This window comes from Danio rerio, chromosome 22 (assembly GCF_049306965.1).
Source record: "Danio rerio strain Tuebingen ecotype United States chromosome 22, GRCz12tu, whole genome shotgun sequence".
Classification (NCBI taxonomy): domain Eukaryota; kingdom Metazoa; phylum Chordata; class Actinopteri; order Cypriniformes; family Danionidae; genus Danio; species Danio rerio.
In genome coordinates this window covers 6,355,657-6,375,289 of record NC_133197.1, presented here as the reverse complement: position 1 = coordinate 6,375,289, position 19,633 = coordinate 6,355,657, and the positions used below count along the sequence as shown (strand labels likewise).

At 34.2% G+C, this 19,633-nt stretch overlaps 1 protein-coding gene across 3 annotated transcripts in view; it reads left to right on the top strand.

The window, feature by feature from the left end:
• si:dkey-19a16.4 overlaps positions 1–19,396 on the top strand; it is a 39,897-nt gene extending 20,501 nt beyond the window's left edge. Inside the window, exons 2-7 of one of the 3 annotated variants that reach the window (XM_073936568.1) lie at positions 6,977–7,060; positions 7,142–7,309; positions 8,207–8,287; positions 11,122–11,271; positions 11,986–12,258; positions 16,592–19,396. In XM_073936568.1, the coding sequence (XP_073792669.1) occupies positions 6,977–7,060; positions 7,142–7,309; positions 8,207–8,287; positions 11,122–11,271; positions 11,986–12,258; positions 16,592–16,656 (821 nt within the window). In that variant the 3' untranslated portion in view covers positions 16,657–19,396. Of the gene's footprint in view, positions 1–6,976; positions 7,310–8,206; positions 8,288–11,121; positions 11,272–11,985; positions 12,259–16,591 lie in introns of all 3 variants that reach the window. The other 2 variants (NM_001135552.1, XM_073936569.1) reach the window with 2 other exon arrangements.
• The last annotated feature ends 237 nt before the right edge of the window (positions 19,397–19,633 follow it).

The following is a 19,633-nucleotide window of genomic DNA, read 5'->3' as shown; positions in this document are numbered from 1 at the left end:
GACGATTTTTTTTCCAGAAGAAGAATAAAATATAATAATAAATATGGATAATTTTACACAGCCAGAGTGAGAGCTGCTATAACTGTTAATAATTTTCTAGAGTTCGTTTTCTAGTTTGATTAAATGCTACGACAATCGTAGTTCGTGACTATGGTTTAATGAAACATTGTTGATTTAATGGCTTGTTGACTTAACGGCTAATGTGCTTAGTGACACATGCATTAAACTAAGATGGTAAAAGCACGTTGATGTATGAGTTTTAGATTTATCTATATTTTGCTTAATTCATGTAAAAACCATTACTCAACGTTGTATTACATTATAGCACATTAAACATTGTGCTGACTGCCTGGTTGCCCCACAGTGTTATTAGCCTGATGTTTTGTCATCGTTTTACAGTGATGAATGAGATGTTTGACGGTTTTAAAAGTTAGGCTTATTCTGCAGTCCTTAACCATATAAAGTCTCATATCTTTAATGTATATCAGGTATGTTTTACCTCGCGAATAAGAAGGGATGGCCAATATGATTAAATTGCTTAGGCTTAATTTTAAATTAAATTGAATTAAATTGTCTTAATGCATGTTTCATGTTTATTTATATAACTGCTATTTTATCTCATAGCACTTCATTTTTGTCTTGATATTTAATATATTTTGTTTAAATACACTATGAACAGCAGCTGCGCTAATTATTTTCCTTGTTCCCTATTTCCACCTGGAGATATTTATCTAGAGGCCTCTAGAGATTGTGACCTGTGAAGAGATGATGCCACCATAGAGGACTTCTAGGTGTATCCATAATCCTGAAACAGACCGTATCATGAGCAGATGCAGTGGTGGTCATGGAGAAGTGGAGAGCATGAGACTGATTAATTAAAGACCCCAGTGACAGATGAGTGCCCGCATTGATCCTGTGGTCCAGGCTGAAAACCTGCTGGTGACCTACTCACACCTGCAGCTTCTCCACGATGGACGCCCAGTGTTCTTCAGCCTCCAGCGCCTAGACTGCAGCTCTGCACGTGAAGTGTGGCCACAGGAGAAATGGTTGTGCCCAACTGAGCCTGGTTTCTCTCAAGGTTTATTCCTTCACTTTCATCAATTGGTAAAGTTTTGTTCCTCCACTGTTGCCATTGGCTTGCTTGGTTTAGGACTTGTGGAACTGTGCATCGATGGATTTGCTTTTCAGTGTTTGGACTTTCAGCAGTGAAAACTAAACCACATTGAATTTAATAAATGTTAAGCTGCTTTGACACAATCTACATTGTAAAAGTGCTTTAGAAATAAAGATGAAATTAATTGAAATTGAATTGAATATTCAACACGTTTCCATTTTTCTCAGAAAACATATTTATAAAGGTGCTGTTGACGTGAAATTTTCACCAGATGTTGATAACAATTTGTAAAGTAATTAGATTTGTTTTCTATTCATATATTTTTTTTCTTTGGTTTTCAGGTCAATAGCACCTTTAGAAATATGTTTTCTGAGACAATTGGAAACGTGTTGAATACTTATTTACCCTACTGTGTGTATGTATGTATATATATGTGTGTATATATGTAAATATATATATATATATATATATATATATATATATATATATATATATATATATATATATATATATATATATATTTGTGTGTGTGTGTATGTATGTATGTGTATATATATATATATATATATATATATATATATATATACACACACACACACACACACACACACACACACACACACACACACACATATACTTGAACTCTCTTCTTCTCTCTCATTCACAGGAATAAAAAATTGAATGCAGCAACTGAATAAACAGTGGGGTCATTTTTGTGGTTGAATTGCATTAATACAGAAAGAGTGTGTGGATATTTATATAAATGTACATTCTTGAATCATTCTTGTGTCTTGACTCTTTAAAACCTTTAAAACCTGGTTTTAAATTAGTAACTGCAAATGCAGATCCCATTTGATTTCAATTTATTTTCCCTAATACTGAGCTAATTAGTTCAATGTAATGGGGTTCATCAATATACAGTATTTTTCAAGGAATTTAAGACTTTTAAGGCACTCAACTCTATTTATTCATTTATATTTTAGGTGTAAATTCATTTATTTCATTTTAAAATTGTTACTTAAAGCAGGCGTTTTACACTTTAACCTCTGGAAAAAAGTGCCTGAAAACGGGTCCTAGAAATGCAGTTTCACTATGTCATCCAATCCGGTAGGTGGCGCTTCCGCAAAAAAACTAGGGTCCTAAAAATGCGGTCCTGAGAGTGCAGCTACTCCAGTTGTGCAGGATCATACTATTGCCGTCAACCCCTGGAGGTCAGAATCTCCCCTATCGGCAAAGCACACTTAAAATTAGACATGATATCTAAAAACAAACCACAGATTTGAGTTTGGAAGAACTACATTCTCGCATGAAAAACTGTTAAAACTTCATTTCGTAACATATTAAACGCAATATTTATGATATGATCTGGCTTTTCTCATCCGCCATTATATTTGCTTGTTGGTGTAAAATGAACTCTGGGAGAAAAAAATATTAATTCTCAAAACACTTCAAGCGAACCTTATTCTTATTGTTAAAGTCAGATATATGTAATATTTTCGCTGGTAAAGTGAGAAAAAAAACAATATTTCTATTTTATCAATATCACGTTTGCACTGGTTCGGTTCAGAACTCAAACGACACCGAATTGGATTGAACCGTTTGCTCGGGAATTATTTTATCACATGTGTTCACAAGCACATTCAGCAATATGTGTATAAATGTGTGTGACCGAGCAGTATAACGAAATAGTAATGATTCATTGTTGTGTCTTACAATAATATACAAAAAGGAATCGGTATTAGGCGGATTCGACTCTTTACTGTTCTAAGGAGCCGATTCATAGAACCGAGCCGACTCGATTCGACCTTCACCAGGCAAGCAACGGCTATCCTAATTTGAAATCCACCTGTCGCCTTTTCCTCCAGTGAATTCATCCTCGGTAAGTTTTTAAAAGTCAAATTCTGTTCGTTAAATGATTGTTTTGTGTATTTTTCCGTGTAGTGTGTGTGTAATTTTAAATAATTAACCAAGTTACGTTAGTTGTAGTTACTTATGTCACGTTATTCGATGCCAGTGAGTTTTTGACCATAGTAACGTTACCTGAAAAAAACGTAACTTTTACTTGGGGTTAACTGCATTAATGAATTCTCTATTTCAGCACAACACTGAGATGAAGGCAAAGTCACCATGAAAAGTTAAACGTTTAACGTTAAGGTGAGCTCTGGTCTTCATGTGGTCATTATGACTAAGTTATCATTATGGTTAAATTTGTAAACTGTAAGTTAGTTATTCACTAAACTCACTAATGAAACAAGTCTAACTGTTTTATTAAATTGAGCTGATAATAAAATTCAGTTTATGTCTTTTAAGCTAACGTTAATATTAACATAATTCATATTAATTGTCTATTTCTCACTGGTTAATGAGCTTATTGTATAACGTTAGTGTGTCATTAATTGTACATTTTATTTTTGGTGTTCAGGTGTAGGGAATGATTTGTATACAAATTTATTTGAACCCCATACAGATTGGTATGGTTGTACCATAGATTTAGATTATTAAATGTTAAGTATTATTTTACCCTTATTATATTTATCTTTCTTGCAGCCACAGCAATTGATGTTGAAAAACTGATGCTACCAATCTCTCCTCTCTTGATTATTCAAGGTAATGTTGATGTCTTTCTCATTTTGATTAGATTTTGAAATGTCAAGTTGTTCACAGATTTGTTGTGAGGAGTTTCATGTACAACCTCTTTTTCTTCTTCCAGTAGCGACGCAGTGGCACAGTAAGTAGTGCTGTCACCTCACAGCAAGAAGGTCGCTGGTTCGAGCCTCGGCTGGTTCAGTTGGCTGGATACAATGGCATAATGATTCTGCTTGCTCACAGGAGGTACTTGATTTAGTTTTCCTCAAGCGATACATCAGTTTTTATGAGTAATGCATGACACTTCAATTGAAGGGACAGTTCACCCAAAAATGAAAATAATGGCATCTTTGGCATCCTCCACTTGTTTCAAAATAGTTAGATTTTTTTTGTTCCATTGAACACAAACTCATATTTTTTTAAAGAAATTTGGTTCAAATATGGATGTCAATAGTTTCTGGTTTCTAACATTCTTCAAAATATCTGCTTTAGTGTTCAACAGAAATTTAAATGGATTTAAAACACATGGAGTAATGGTGGCAGAAAAGTAAACTATCCTTTTAAATATTTTATTCTGAGACTTATTTATATGTGTCTTGTCTTTTGCCATATTGTCTTTCTAGCTCAGATTGTGATGGACCTGGAATGTGACACCAGATACTCTTAAGTCAAGAACCAAATAAAGCACAGATGTGGAGGGATCTGCAACTAAACTAACTGTAGAAAAGGAACCTTTAGGTAAAAACACCTGCTTTATTTAGATCTGAAGTATTTTATTTGGCATAGAGTATTATTTTTTTTATTCTTATTCTAATTTTATTTTATGTATATACTGAATAGAAGTCATTTAAATTTCACAACAAATGATTGAATATAAAATATCATCTAGATGTCTTATTTTTCATTGTCTTAAACAGGGGTGCTCAACCCTGTTGCTGGAGATCGACCTTTCTGCAGAGTTTAGCTCCAACCCTGATCAAACGCAACTAAACAAACTTAATAGTATCTGAAGGAGCACTTGGTAAATAAAGACAGGTGTTCTTGATCAAGGTTGCAGGTGAGCTCTGTGGAAAGGTAGATCTCCAGGAACAGGGTTGAGCACCCCTGATCTAAATGCTCAAAAATGCTGTTTCCGAGGCGAGGTTGGATGTAGTTCAGAAATAGATTCATTAGGATCAATGCTTAAAGTAAATGTTTACTTCTCTCTGTAGACCAAACATGCTTAGTATCTCTCACATTTGAATAATAATAATAAAAATTTATTTTGGTTACTTTTACATCTATATATGGGTAAGCAAGTATTTAATAAATAAAATGATTTTAAACCACTTGACTTAACCAAATGACTCTATTACCCTAGCTGCTGGGAAAAAAAAACATGTAAAATAACAGATTTTTTTTTATTTACAGTGTGGGTGAACATACTACCTTGATGTCCAGCAAAGGCTGCACAAGAGCTCATTTGATGGCACATATTCTGTCCTGTCTACATCTCTGACGACCTGGAAGTGCTTCGACATCAGTGAGTAATAAATCTTCATATTATCATGCATTCAGGATTTCTGTTTTTAAAAATTTGGTATTTAAATAATTTTTAACATTTTACTGATGCTGTGCACAGTAACGTCATGATGATTTAATTTGAAGCAATGTCACTCGTGAGGTGTAATAATATTTATTTGTCTCATTGACATGCCATCACTGCATATTGAAATACAGTAATACGAATTGACCGCAAAATATTACCACAAACTTTTCATGAAGTAGACTGCTTGACTACTCTTCAGTTCTCTGCTCAACTTTAACACATTTGATCGTGTCGCTGCACCTCTCGGCAGATTTTGCCAAAAATGAATGCTTAGTGATTACTTTGTTTTATACGAACCAAATGTCAGTAACTTATCATTAGCATTATTTTTTTGAAAAATCACCCATGGCTTTCATGTTCTCTAACGTAATCTTGTCTGTAAGTTAGAAGTGGATTTTCACATGTTAAAAGTACTTGATTAACATTATTCACATTAAATTAGATTATTTTATTTATTTATTTATTTTTAATATGTAGCCTCTTAAGGTCAGAATGAACTGTGTTCACCCCTCTTAAATCCGTGGAAGCGCTAGTGTGGTCATGGAATCAGATATTCAAGTTATACAGAGTCAGATATTAAGTTAAGATGAGACTTTATTTTTTTACATATCTGTGTGGACACTTGACTAGTGTTGACTTGACTGATCTTTTCCCCATTAACATTAGTGTAATTGTAAATTGACAACAAACTATTTCGCCAACAAAAACAATAAAAAACAGTGTTTTATATATATAAAACTGCAGTGCGGTGTTTGGTTTCTAAATGAATGAAATAATTTGAGGCATGATTAGTTTTTTCTCCAGTGATTGATTTTGCTTGTCATTTTTGCAGGATCATCAGAAGTGCTGCTGCCCTTTTTCACTGTCCCTTTTCCACAACATCATTTGACCTTCATCATTTCCTGTCTTGTAGCAGTATTTTCACCTGTTTTTAAAATTGTAATACTTTTTGATGCATTAATTGTTGACTGGTTTTAATGATCAATTGTTCATTAGTGTTCTGTCGCTTTGTTATATTGAATAATTGCTACTGTTTCAGTAGGGTTTACACAATAAACTTTTATTGTGAAGTTAAAGTTTCAATTTCTTTATTTTTCTTGTATTTCTTGAACAGTTAAAATAATATTTGTGCAATTTTTGAAAATGTTTTGCCCAATATAAAGTAGCACTATTAAATACAATAAAATAACATTTAATAACTGTAAAATACTATACAGTAATAATGAAAGTAACGTTAAAATACCGTAGTTCTGCATGGTAAAAATGTACAGTGAAATACTGTTTTCAGTTTTGCAGTATGTGTATCACTACTGTAATTGGTGTTACAGTAAAAAAAGAAAACAGTAAAATGATGTATTACATTTTACAGTAAATCTAATACTAATGTAATTAGTATTACAGTAATGTTACTGTTTTATGAAATACAGCAGCTACTGGATAATTGTTGCCAGTAACTTACTGTTAATTTAACAAGAAATCGTTTACAGTGTAGTTAATACTGTAGAAATTGTCAGTAATACTATAAAATTTAGAAGTGCTTTGTAAAATATCAATTGCCAAAATTGCAAGTAATACAGTAAATTTTACAGCAAGTCTTTACAGTACAGGCTACACTTTGTATAATTCTGTTGCAATATTCCAGAGATTATTTATGATTGACTGTTTATTCATAACTGTTAACTCTGCAGGCATGCCTAATGGTGGAACAGATAAAGTGACAGCACCAGTAATGGAGGGAGATTCAGTCACTCTTCACACTGGTGTTGAAACAAGTAAGCAAGAGAAGATAAGATGGTATTTTAATGGTATTCTCATCGCTCAGATCAATGGAGATCTCAGTTTTAACTGTACAGATGTTCTGTGTAATAATGGCACTGAGAGATTCACAAACAGGCTGAAGCTGGACAATCAGACTGGATCTCTGACCATCACAAACATCAGAAACACAGACGCTGGGATCTATAATCACGATATCTTCAAGATCCCCACCAGGGAAAATTCCTTTGTGGGTGATGTTCATTGTGAGTCCAAATCCAGGAAATTACAGTATTTTCACAGTTTAATATGCTATGTTCCAGATGACTAAATGTAAATGTAAATAACACCCTTTATAGCCACACTTCTCTTACTGTTAATTTGCTATGAGGGAATGAAGACCCGCTTCCTACTCAATATTCTGTTTCAGTTTGATGTACATAAACATACTGAAATTTAAGTCTCAGTAACTAACAGTTCACATTTATGTATGTACAGTTGAGTCAGAATTATTAGCCCCCTGTTTATTTTTTTTCTCCAATTTCTGTTTAATGGAGAGCAGATTTTTTTTCAACACATTTCTAAGCATAATAGTTTTGTAACTGATTTGTAACTGTCTAATAACTGATTTATTTTGTCTCTGCCATGATGACAGCAAATAATATTTGACTAGATATTTTTCAAGACACTTCTATACAGCTTAAAGTGACATTTAAAGGCTTAACTAGGTTAATTAGGTTAACTAGGCAGGTTAGGGTAATTAGGCAAGTTATTATATAACAATAGTTTGTTCTGTAGACTCAGAAAATAAAAGGGGCTAATAATTTTGTCCCTAAAATGGTTCATAAAAAATGTAAAAATGCTTTTATTCTAGTCGAAATTAAAAAAAATAAGACTTTCTTCTCCAGAAGAAAAATATTATCAGACATACTGTCAAAATGTCCTTGCTCTGTTAAACATCATTTGGGAAATATTTAAAAAAGGGGGGAAAAAAAATAAAGGGGGCTAATAATTCTGACTTTAACTGTATTTATGTTGGCCTGTCAAGTCTTGTAATGATGCTATAGGACTTGCTATTTTGTAGATTCTGTTTTTGCCAATTTGCTTGCTGTAAAATTAAATTGAGTGTTTAGAAACAGGCCATTAAAAAATAATTTTCACAGACGTTGGAGAATATAAACTAGTGATCATCAGCCCCAGCAGCAGAGTCAGCATCCATAGGAGCTTCAGATTTAATATCAATGGTGAGCATCATTGAATGATTCTGATTCACTGCATTTTCCATTTACAATATTTACAATATATTTTAAATTTACAATTTAAATTCATCTGGACTGTAAGCAGAATATCAGAGTTCAGCATTGTTTTTCATATAAACAAGAATGTTCACTTAGAATGTTTCTTAAATATATGCAAACATGTAAAATGGCATTCAAACCCACATTATTCGCATTAAACACTGAATAAAGCACATCAGGTGTACCTGAGGTGATAATTTTTTTGAGGTGAAATTAAAGCCATTTCTAAAATATAAATTTCAGGTGTTAGTTAGAACAAAAACTCCTTTTATTATGGAGAATATTCTTTCTATCATGTGCCGTTGCTTTTATTTAGAACACAATGGCTGGCTCCTGTGGATATCATAAATCTGGGCAACCTGCACTTGAGTGTGTTTTGAACCAGGAGTGCAATACCTAGTTCAACCACTGGCGTTTAAACTTTTATATTTTCCTTTTGTTTCCTTTTATGTGTCTGGTTGGTGTTGGAGGGCCAAAGAGTTTTAACGTTTAGCCTCTCTAATCCAACTCAAACAAACCTGCCCTTAACTTTCTAATGATCATGAAGACATTGATTAGCTTGTTTGGGTGTGTGAATAAGGATGCAGAAAAATCTTTCAGGGATGTCCCCATTGTGGCTGGCAACTTAAAATTAGGTCATACCTCTGCATAGTAAATAGCATCAACACCTGCACACTAAAACTGCAGCAAATGTTTTTACAATGTTGTCTTATCAGAACCTGTACTGCCACTTCCCAACGTTCACTGATTCATGACTAGTTTGTACAGAGATACAAAGAAGCCTTTTAAAACCAGACATGTCAAGGCAACATTTTTCACACTTTCATTTTTCCTGATGAAAGAAATTGCAGCAGTCAAAAATATCTATCAGTTGCATTTACAATAACAATTAAAATATAGCATAGTAGTAAAATGCAAAAAAATAGCCCTTAAATTGATACTCTGCTCTTTTTTGTAACAGTGTATATTCAATATGAATGGTCTCAAGAGACCAAATATTCAGAGTCCTTGGGATTTATTATGTGTGAATTTGTGAAAAAGTTATTCAGCATTTCAAGTGGTCAGCATTTAGTTTTTTTTTTTTATAAAAATAGCAGTTGTCCAGAATAATAAATTTTTTTCGTTGGTTGTGATCATGGTTTTCCACCAAATATTTATTATAACCTGCTGAAAATTGACATTGTTGGGTCAGATAGAATTGTAGCTGTTTTTACAACTGTATCTTTAAATGCAAATGAGCTGATTCTCCCTGCCCACTCAAAATAGGTGTGCACACATAAACAAACACATGCACATTTTGTGCTGTTTTTGCTCTTCTGCTGATGTATAATGTTAGCGATTATAAGTTACTGTACAAAATAAACCTGAACTAAATTTCACAAACCAGAACTTTTGTAGTGTGGTTTTACCGACATTATGCAGCTGTGTCGATTCCAGAGTTAACGAATTACGTAGCTCAAAATATATAGTTATAATGCTATAAAAATACAAAGTGCAGCAGTTACTGCTTCTTTAAGTGCAATTTGATCACAGATAGCTCGATCAAATATTTTAGTATAAATATTGTGGGCATGTTTATACCAACCCAGGCTCATTCTGGGAACGTAGATGTTTCTGGAGACCACGAAATACATCCCGGGAGGTACGTATTTGTACAGTTTTTGTTTTTTGAGAATCTGCGAATTTTACAAGGCTGCTGTGCGGGCTGTTTTCGCATCTCGAACGCCTCTCCCGAGTGCCGTTCGTGCCCGTGCTGCTCTCATGTAAAGCCGCCGGAGGCCGCTGTTGAGCGACTATCTCTCCAACTGACTAAATGATTGACTGGGCGGCGGGCCAATAGGCCGACCCACCATCGTCCTTCTCCTCTTTCATTAAATCCAAGCAACGATTTACAAAAGCCGCCTAGAAAAAGAAAAGCCCTTGTCTGATTTTGACTGCGTTTTCAGATTTCTCCACATTCTCACCCTGTTATAAACTCGATCGCTTTATTTTTTTGGATTCTGTTTTTGTCTTACCTGATTTCTGAAACTGCTCTTTCCCAGACTCGAACCCGGTCATCGCTGTCGTTTCCCCTCTGGATCTCCGCTCCACAGATGTTCACGACAAGCTAACCGGACAAACTGGTTGTGGCGGGAAAGCCCTCCACACGGAGGTGAGCCGTCAGCCGGCGGGCGTGAAGAGGAGCGTCGTCACACCACCCTGTAGTGTTCACTTGAAAAAATGAAATGCAGCCATACGTACCTCCGACAATGTAAATCGCGATCTCCAGCAACGTCCGTGGAGCTACGTTTTCAGAATGAGCTTGGGTTGGTTTATACATGTTACTATGTTAATACACGCCTGTCAATCAATATCAGTGGACTGAGAAAACCGCACTCCTAGATCACATTGAGATAGGCCTCAAAATCCCTGGTATTTAGGTCTTATTTTAACATCAGGAAATAAAAAAAGAGACTTGTTGTGTTTCTATCACTCCAATATGACTTTGGACACACTTTACCTGCACACAGGTCTGTCCAAATGGTGTCCACAAAGACATGCGCTAAAGGTGAATTGGGGAAACAAAAATAAGCTGTAGTGTATGAGTGAGTATGTAAGGGCATCCGCTGCGTAAAACATATGCTGGAACAGTTGGTGGTTCATTTCGCTGTATCGACCCCAGGTGAATAAAGGCACTGAGCTAAAGAAAAATGAATGAACGTGTGATCGTTGAATCTCAGAATACTCACGTTCAAATTTGCTGATGTTTTATGCTGTTTCTTTTCTTCTGTTCACTACAGAGCAAGATGTGAAAACTGCAGCATCAGTGGGCGCCTCAAATTGTAAAAGAGAAATATCAGTTTCTGTAATTTTGTCGGTGCTGGTCACAGTGGCTCTAATTGTAGGTGGGAAGTATGGTCTCAGCTGGATGTTAAAAAAAAGACAAAAATGTAAGTATTAACTGATATAGTATAGTACGCATAATATAGATATAAAGATGTGCAAATGATGTTTTTAACTTAGTGCAGCATTTATTGGTGTTGGGATTATATGGTGAAATATTAAATAACTTAAAGCTTTTGAAAAACTTTGCATTAAATTGTATAGCATCCAGTTGATTAGCAATTTGATTGTATTATATTTTTATTATTATTACTTATAATGTTAAGAAAATTTTGGCAAGACTTTATTTGATTATCCTATTGCACATTTTCGCAACTAAAAGTTGCATGTAACTACATCCCAATCACTTTATTAGTAGACTGTCTGCTTAATTTCTGCTGATACTGCTTCTTCAACGGACATTTAACTGACTATAAGAAACTTTGCATCGTACAGTACATGTCAACTTACACTAACCCTAACCCCAACCCTAACAGTCTACTTATAATCTAATGAGAATTAGTTGAAATGTAGATGCAATGTAACTTAAATTTTACAAAATGTGTTAGAGGGACCATCAAAATAAAGTGATAACCTTTTTTTCAGTTTGAGTATTTTACTTGAGAAATTTTACGGAATAAGATGGAGGTTTTTAGCAGTAAAAATATGAATTCGAAAAATGTAAAAGTACTTCAGTGAACAACAACAACGTGGCAGATCTAAAACCCGTAATCAATGAGGACTTCACAATTCATTTTTATTTTCTTCTTTTAATTCGACAGATGGACTGGCAATTGCATTGAAGAAGGAGGGACAATCTGTTATTCTAGACAATGATATTGAGATAGAGACAGATGATCACCTCCAGTGGTTGTTTGGAGAAGTCACTTTATTTGATGAAGGAAACGATGAGCAATTAATAAGCAGACTGAGTCTAGATCAGACCGGATCTCTGACCATCAATGACCTCAGAACCACAGACTCAGGATATTATAAATTACTGATCAACAAAGGAGGAAAAACCACCTCCAAGAGATTCAAACTCATTGTCTCTGGTGAGTATCGATGGTGGTATTTGACCTCCGTGAAGTTGGCACCCCATAAAAACAAATAATCCCCAAAACTATGCCATTCGTTTGTGCTACGTTTGTGCTGATTCGTGCCGCAAAAACGAACGTTTGTGCTGGTTTGGGGTCTGAGATATTAAGCATTATTTTTTTTACCGTGTGACGTCACTCTCCACCCCATGTTGCGCAATTGACTTCAAAACAGCACAGGTCGTTTGTGCTCGGTTTGTGCTGGTTTGTGCCGTTAAAACGAACACGGTATCCGTTTTCCTCTTTCAGATATAAGCAAAATATTTCGGGAGCCGTGACGTCACTCTCCACCCCATTTCCTCCAAATCGCACAAAACTGGTATCATTCGTTTGTGCTGGGTTTGTGCTGGTTTGTGCCGTTAAAATAAACACTTTATCTATTTTCGTTGTTTAGATATAATCAAAATATTTCGGGAGCCGTGACGTCATTCTCCACCCCATGTTGTCTAAATCACACCAAACTGGTCTCATTCGTTTGTGCTCGGTTTGTGCTGGTTTGTGCCGTTAAAATAAAAACTTTATCTGTTCGTATTGTTTAGATATTGCCTAAAAAGTAACTCTATATTGCACAAAACAGGTGTCATTCAATTGTGCTGGTTGTGCCGTTAACACTTTATGAAATTTTCAAAAAAAAATTAAAAATTTCATACATTACAGAAAAATAAACAATGATAGTGCAACAATAATAGTGCATTTGGAGCAGAAATATATATTTTTGACAGGCAAAGTAAGCGGGCACTTTCACTAATAAAAAATATAGCACTTAAATTATTTCATTTTTTTCAGGTTTTATATCAAAAGTTGATAATAATATAAAATAAACATTTTGTTGGTAAAATAACAATTTAAACAATAGCTGTTATTTATTTTAGTATTCAAACATTAAATACCGATTTTTTTAAGTGAAATAAAAATGAAAATGAAACAACAGCATATCAGGATGTAAAGCATATTCATATTAAAGCAATTCCTGGTTGAGATTTTAGAAAATATAGCTAAGATCACAGAGAAATTACATGTCCCCAAAAATGTCCAGCTTATATTTTACTGAATTGTATAAATATTGAAAATTGCTCATTTTATTTTTATTAAACATTTGTTATTTTTTTTTTAGCAAAAACAATATCAACATTTAAGAATCTATATTTATTTTATTTATTCATTCATTCATTCATCTTGTTTATTGGTGCATTTATAGGCTATAATTTAAATTATACAACAGTACCTTGGACAGCTACAGTGCCACTAAAGCTTTCAAACAAAAGTCCAAAAAATTAAAGTTTTAAAGTTTTAATTAATTTTCTCCGGTGACGGCCGACATCACAACACGCCGTATAACCGTCCTTCTGGTGGTAGCCTATAGCCGGCATTAAATTACTAAACAAGCTGTCTGTGCCTTGAATTAAAAAAGTTTACTTATTTCCTCATTGTTTAAAGAGTCTACAAGTTATTAAACATAAATAAATATAATAATATTAATAATAATGACAATAATAAGAAGTACCTAAGGATAACTAAAATATGACAAAATATTACATGTTTATCTTTTATTAAACCAAATCAAAATGGTCAAAATAACATCCTACAGCCCGTGATAAAAACGCACAGTGTTTACCAATTAAGTGAATGTAAATATTTTATATGATTGTTGTTATTGTTATTATTATTATTAATTTTAATTAATTAATCAATTATTTATTGTTATTTTATTGCCATTTGGACATTGTTCTTTTACTGTATGACAAACAACACAATCACGAAAACCAAAACTTATCTGTAGAAAACGCATAGCCTATGTGTTTGCTAATCTATTTTTTCCCATAAAATAAATATTGACTAAATAAGTCCACTAAAGCTGCTTTACTTAATCAGTGGTAGGCCTACCTATACCACAACAGAAAAGTTTAGGCTGCTAGACGAAAGCAGCCTAATATGGACGACCAGATGATAAGAGTATTTAAGAGAAAATCGCTGCATGGTTAAACAGGTAAAAAAAATGTATATTAATACATTTTTATAAAATGAATAAATAAAATTAATAAAAATCATATATTTTTATTTAAATTATTTTTTCCTATCGTTAAGCATGCTGGCTACTCATGAGACTAAAACGAAGTAGATAAGTAAAGCAGGGTTGTAGCCACTTATCTTTATATTGGCCAAGCCTATTTACTTGGATTAAATCTGTTAAAATTATGTTAGCATCCTTCATGCTTTTTCTAATAATAAAAAGATCTCAGAATAACCTTGGCCTAGGCTATCTAAAAAAATAAAGCATCTTAAACAAAATTTCTATCAGCCCAAACAAATTTAAATAGCCTATTTTAAAATATGCGGGTAGCTGATATCATTATCTTTCATTCAATATTTTAATAAAAGAAGCAACACTAACGAAACTTTCAGGTACAATCCAGCACAAATGAAACGCACACATATGAGACTATTTTAGTAAATATGTAGCAACTGGTGTGGAGAGACCTCTTAATGATCTGATATAATTTTTTTACAAATAATATTTTTGCAGCACAAACGAGCACAATTTGTGAGCAAACGAAAGTAACATATTTGTGCACAAATATAAATATCATTTCGTTCATTTTCATGGCACAAACCAGTACAAATCTGACCAAATATTTTGGTTAAATCCAAACAAGGAAAACAAGTGTTTATTAACGGTTTATTAAGTGTTTATTAAGTGTTTATTAACAAGTGTTTATTAACGGCACAACTAATTGAATGACACATATAGAGTTACGTCGCGGCTCCCAAAGTGTTTTGATTAGGCAATATCTAAACAACACAAACAGATAAAGTGTTTATTTTAATGGCATAAACCAGCACAAATCCAGCACTAAAGAATGTCACCTGTTTTGTGCATTTTAGAGCAAATAATGGGGCGCTGAGTGACGTCGCGGCTCCCGAAATGTTTTAATTAGGCAATATCTAATCAATAAACATAGATAAAGTGTTAATTGTTATGGCACAAACCAGCACAAATCCAGCACTAACATATGACACCTGTTTTGTGCAATTTAGAGGAAATAATGGGGCGCTGAGTGACGTCGCGGTTTCCGAAATGTTTTAATTAGTCAATATCTAATCAATAAACATAGATAAAGTGTTAATTGTTATGGCACAAACCAGCACAAATCCAGCACTAACATATGACACCTGTTTTGTGAAATTTAGAGGAAATAATTTGGCGCTGAGTGACGTCGCAGCTCCCGAAATGTTTTAATTAGGCAATATCTAATCAATAAACATAGATAAAGAGTAAATTTTAACGGCACAAACCAGCACAAATGGAGCACTAACAAATGACACCTGTTTTGTGCAATTTAGACAACCTGGGGTGGAGAGTGACGTCACGGCTCCCGAAATGTTTTGACAAGGCAATATCTAAACAATACAAGTAGATAAAGTGTTTATTTTAACGGCACAAACCAGCACAAACCGAGCACAAACGAATGAGACCAGTTTGGTGTGATTTAGACAACATAGGGTGGAGAATGACGTCACGGCTCCCGAAATATTTCGATTATATCTAAACAACGAAAATAGATAAAGTGTTTATTTTAACGGCACAAACCCAGCACAAACGAATGATACCAGTTTTGTGCGATTTGGAGGAAATGGGGTGGAGAGTGACGTCACGGCTCCCGAAATATTTTGCTTATATCTAAAAGAGGAAAACGGATACCGTGTTCGTTTTAACGGCACAAACCAGCACAAACCGAGCACAAACGACCTGTGCTGTTTTGAAGTCAATTGCGCAACATGGGGTGGAGAGTGACGTCACACGGTAAAAAAAATAATGCTTAATATCTCAGACCCCAAACCAGCACAAACGTTCGTTTTTGCGGCACGAATCAGCACAAACGTAGCACAAACGAATGGCATAGTTTTGGGGATTATTTGTTTTTATGGGGTGCCAACTTCACGGAGGTTCTTATTTGTAGTTCATTCAATTAAAAGCCACTGTTTCATAAAACAAAACCCAGGTAAATACAATGACTTCAGATTTAGGTCTAAATAGCACATGAATTGTATTTAAAATCTCCTCTTGTCTTATATTTCCTAAATGGGTTCTTCTAATTTAAATGTATTATCAGTCATACAAAAGTTATTTTCTTTTGATTTTAATTGTGTGTGTGTGTGTGTGTGTGTGTGTGTGTGTGTGTGTGTGTGTGTGTGTGTGTGTGTGTGTGTGTGTGTGTGTGTGTGTGTGTGTGTGTGTGTGTGTGTGTGTGTGTGTGTGTGTGTGTGTGTGTGTGTGTGTGTATCCTTTTAGGCTGCACTGAAGAAGAACCTGAACCAGATGAGATCAAAGATCCTTTGAAGCTTTCCAAATCTTGAGGATGAATCATAGGATTAGGAATCTGGATGTCATCCTACAAGTCAGCATCACTTTGCATTAGACTTTCTAATTGATTACCAATCTATAATAGTCCACTACTTACACCATGAATTATTATTACTATCAAGAGTAGTAATTACTATCAAGAATGTAACTTTGGTTTGGAAAGTAATGGCGGAAAACTTTGTTCATTTAAATCCCATTTAGTGCATTCACCTGTTTTTATGGACTATGGGAGGGGTGGCCAACCCTGTTGCTGGAGAGCCACCTTCCTGCAGATTTCAGTTGCAACCCATATCAAACACACCTGCCTGTAATTATCACGTGGTGTTCAGGTCCTAATTATTTGGTTCAGGTATGTTTGATATGGGGAAAAAAAACAGGCCGATTAAACAAATTTATTTTTAAACTATCCTAAAATTTAACCAAAAAAACTTAAATTATGAACTGTGTGTGCTGAATTCCTTTGTCTGAAAGGATATTTTAAACTGCAATAACTGCTGCTTATTAAAACTTTGACTGAGTTATTGATCACATCAAAGCACACACACACACACACACACACACACACTCTCTCTGTGGCAATGATTTTTAAAAGTGGCTTGACCCCCTTGTCCCCAGTGGAAGTTATGCACCTGGTTACTATTAACGATATTATTATGATACTGGAACTCGATACCAATTGATACTGAAATTTTGGCGAGAAAAGGACTTTTTTATGATCAGTATTGATTAGTACGGTATTCCAGTATCTTGCAAACCTATTTAATAGTCATTACTTTGTTTTCAGATTACTCTTTTATCTTTTTATAAATTTATATAGTATGTGGATCAGAGAAAGGAGAATAAGATGGACTTCTAGAGGGAATTGATCTCAGATTGCTACGACTAGCAACTTTAGTCCATGAGATAAATTACATGAGATAAATTAAAGTCAATAACTTAAATTGCAGCATAGCCTAAATAACATAACATCATAATTGTACGTGTAGCACTTGTGCGACAGATTGATCCTGCTAACTCACTCACACATATAAGGCTCTATCCCTAGCCCAATAAGGCACAAGACCTGTTTGCAGCAATGTGTTGCTGTTTTCAGACCATCGCAACCCTAATTTTCCCATTTTAAGCCACGTTGTTTATATAACAAATCCATTTATTCCAGTTTATTCATGACAACTTGCTTTTGTATAATGTTTTTATTATTAGTGGTATTATTTATTATATCCATATTTATATTCGTTTGAATAAAAACTAGCTTGGATTTGTCCACCTGTCAGGTTTTAGACCAAATGGGGAATAGGACGTGTGTTTGGATATAAGTCAGTTTTTTGACCACACTTCATTATTATTGTTCATTTACTTGTTTGCTGGAAATTAGAAACTGAAACCGAAAACTGAATTTAGAATTAGTTTTGAAACAAATCTTTCCGCTTAACAAACTAAATTAATTATGTATAGGCTAATGGATGTCTTCAGCGGAGTGAGTTTCCACCGTTACCTTACTCCGTGAAAGAGTGAAAGTGAAAGTAAAGGTCAATTGAAGGAGGCTCATTCTTTATTCTCGCTGCAGATGCTGTTTAACTATTTTCTTGCCAGTGACTCATTCAGTTTTCACACTTACAAAGTCTGTCATGTAAATAAAAAATGTGCCACGGAGTGACGCAACTCACTCTTAAAGGGAATGGAAGATAAGACTCTTATTGGTTTATTGTTAATACGCTCCCATAACTCATTAAGAGAATAAGCTCAACCCTGTTAGACCATGCACCAGGGCACAGAGCATATTTTTCCATGCTTAAAATAGTAAAAGAGGATTCAGACAGAAATGCTCTTAATGCTTTTGCACCCTGTGCTTCAGACTTTGTGCCTAGATCATTACAATAGAATCCAATATGTTTTATATCATTTAATTGTCATGGCAAACTTGACATCTCTGGCCGTTGTCTTTTATAAACCCAAAATGTAAAAAACAAATTAACTTGAGACTTGCTGCTGCTGCCACATAGAAGTCACAGGATGACAGTTTTCAAACCTATAAAAGTGTGTTTTGTATTGATTTGAAAAGGAAAGCAAAATATTTAAAAGCATTCTGTGTTTTGTTTATTCTATATAGCGGGATTGTGTGTTGTCCAGCTAATCGTTTATTTGCATTTGGCCTACTCCAGTAAAATTGGGCTTTTTAAATGGCACAAATGCAGATACTAATATAATATTATACAGCATTTACATTTGGTCATTTAGCAGACGCTTTTGTCCAAAGTAACTTACAGTTAAGTAGGCATTCAGTGATTCAACAAGAGGAGGCAACTCATGCAAGAAGTGCTATGATTATACAAAGGAACTGTTTTTCTCAGAGAATTAAGTGTTAGAACAAGGAGGGGAAAATGTTTTATAGAGAAAAGATTTCCTTTAGGTGGTTTGTTAAGCCTACCCACCTGTATGAAGCACACTTCATAAACCCACAATGTTTTTTTGTTTTTTGTTTTTTGCTGATTGTAAGAAAGTGTCTGATGCAAATGTGCAAAACTACACTGTTAACCCTTACTGTAGATTATGCAGTAAATAACTGTAAAATAGCCAGTGTTTAGCTGTAATGAAAGGAAACAGTATTTTACTGTAAAAGAAGCAGGATTTGTATGAAATTCTGTAGTGCAAAGAATAAATCACAGTAATTTACTCTATGTACCCATTACAGATATTTACTGTGATAATAAATGGTAAATTACTGATCAACCATTACTGCCCCATCTACTCTGATGCTTTATGTTGCTATTTATATTTATTATATAATTTTATATATTTATATATATTTACTGTTCAGTTTTGATATGCGAATGGTCAGTATTAAGGGGAGAGTGGGACATTGCATTGATGTTAAGCTGAATTTCACTGCAGCCATGTGTTTTCTTTGGTTTCTTTTATGTTTTAACATTGAGTATCAGGAGTCAACCAATACCACAGAAATCATTAAAA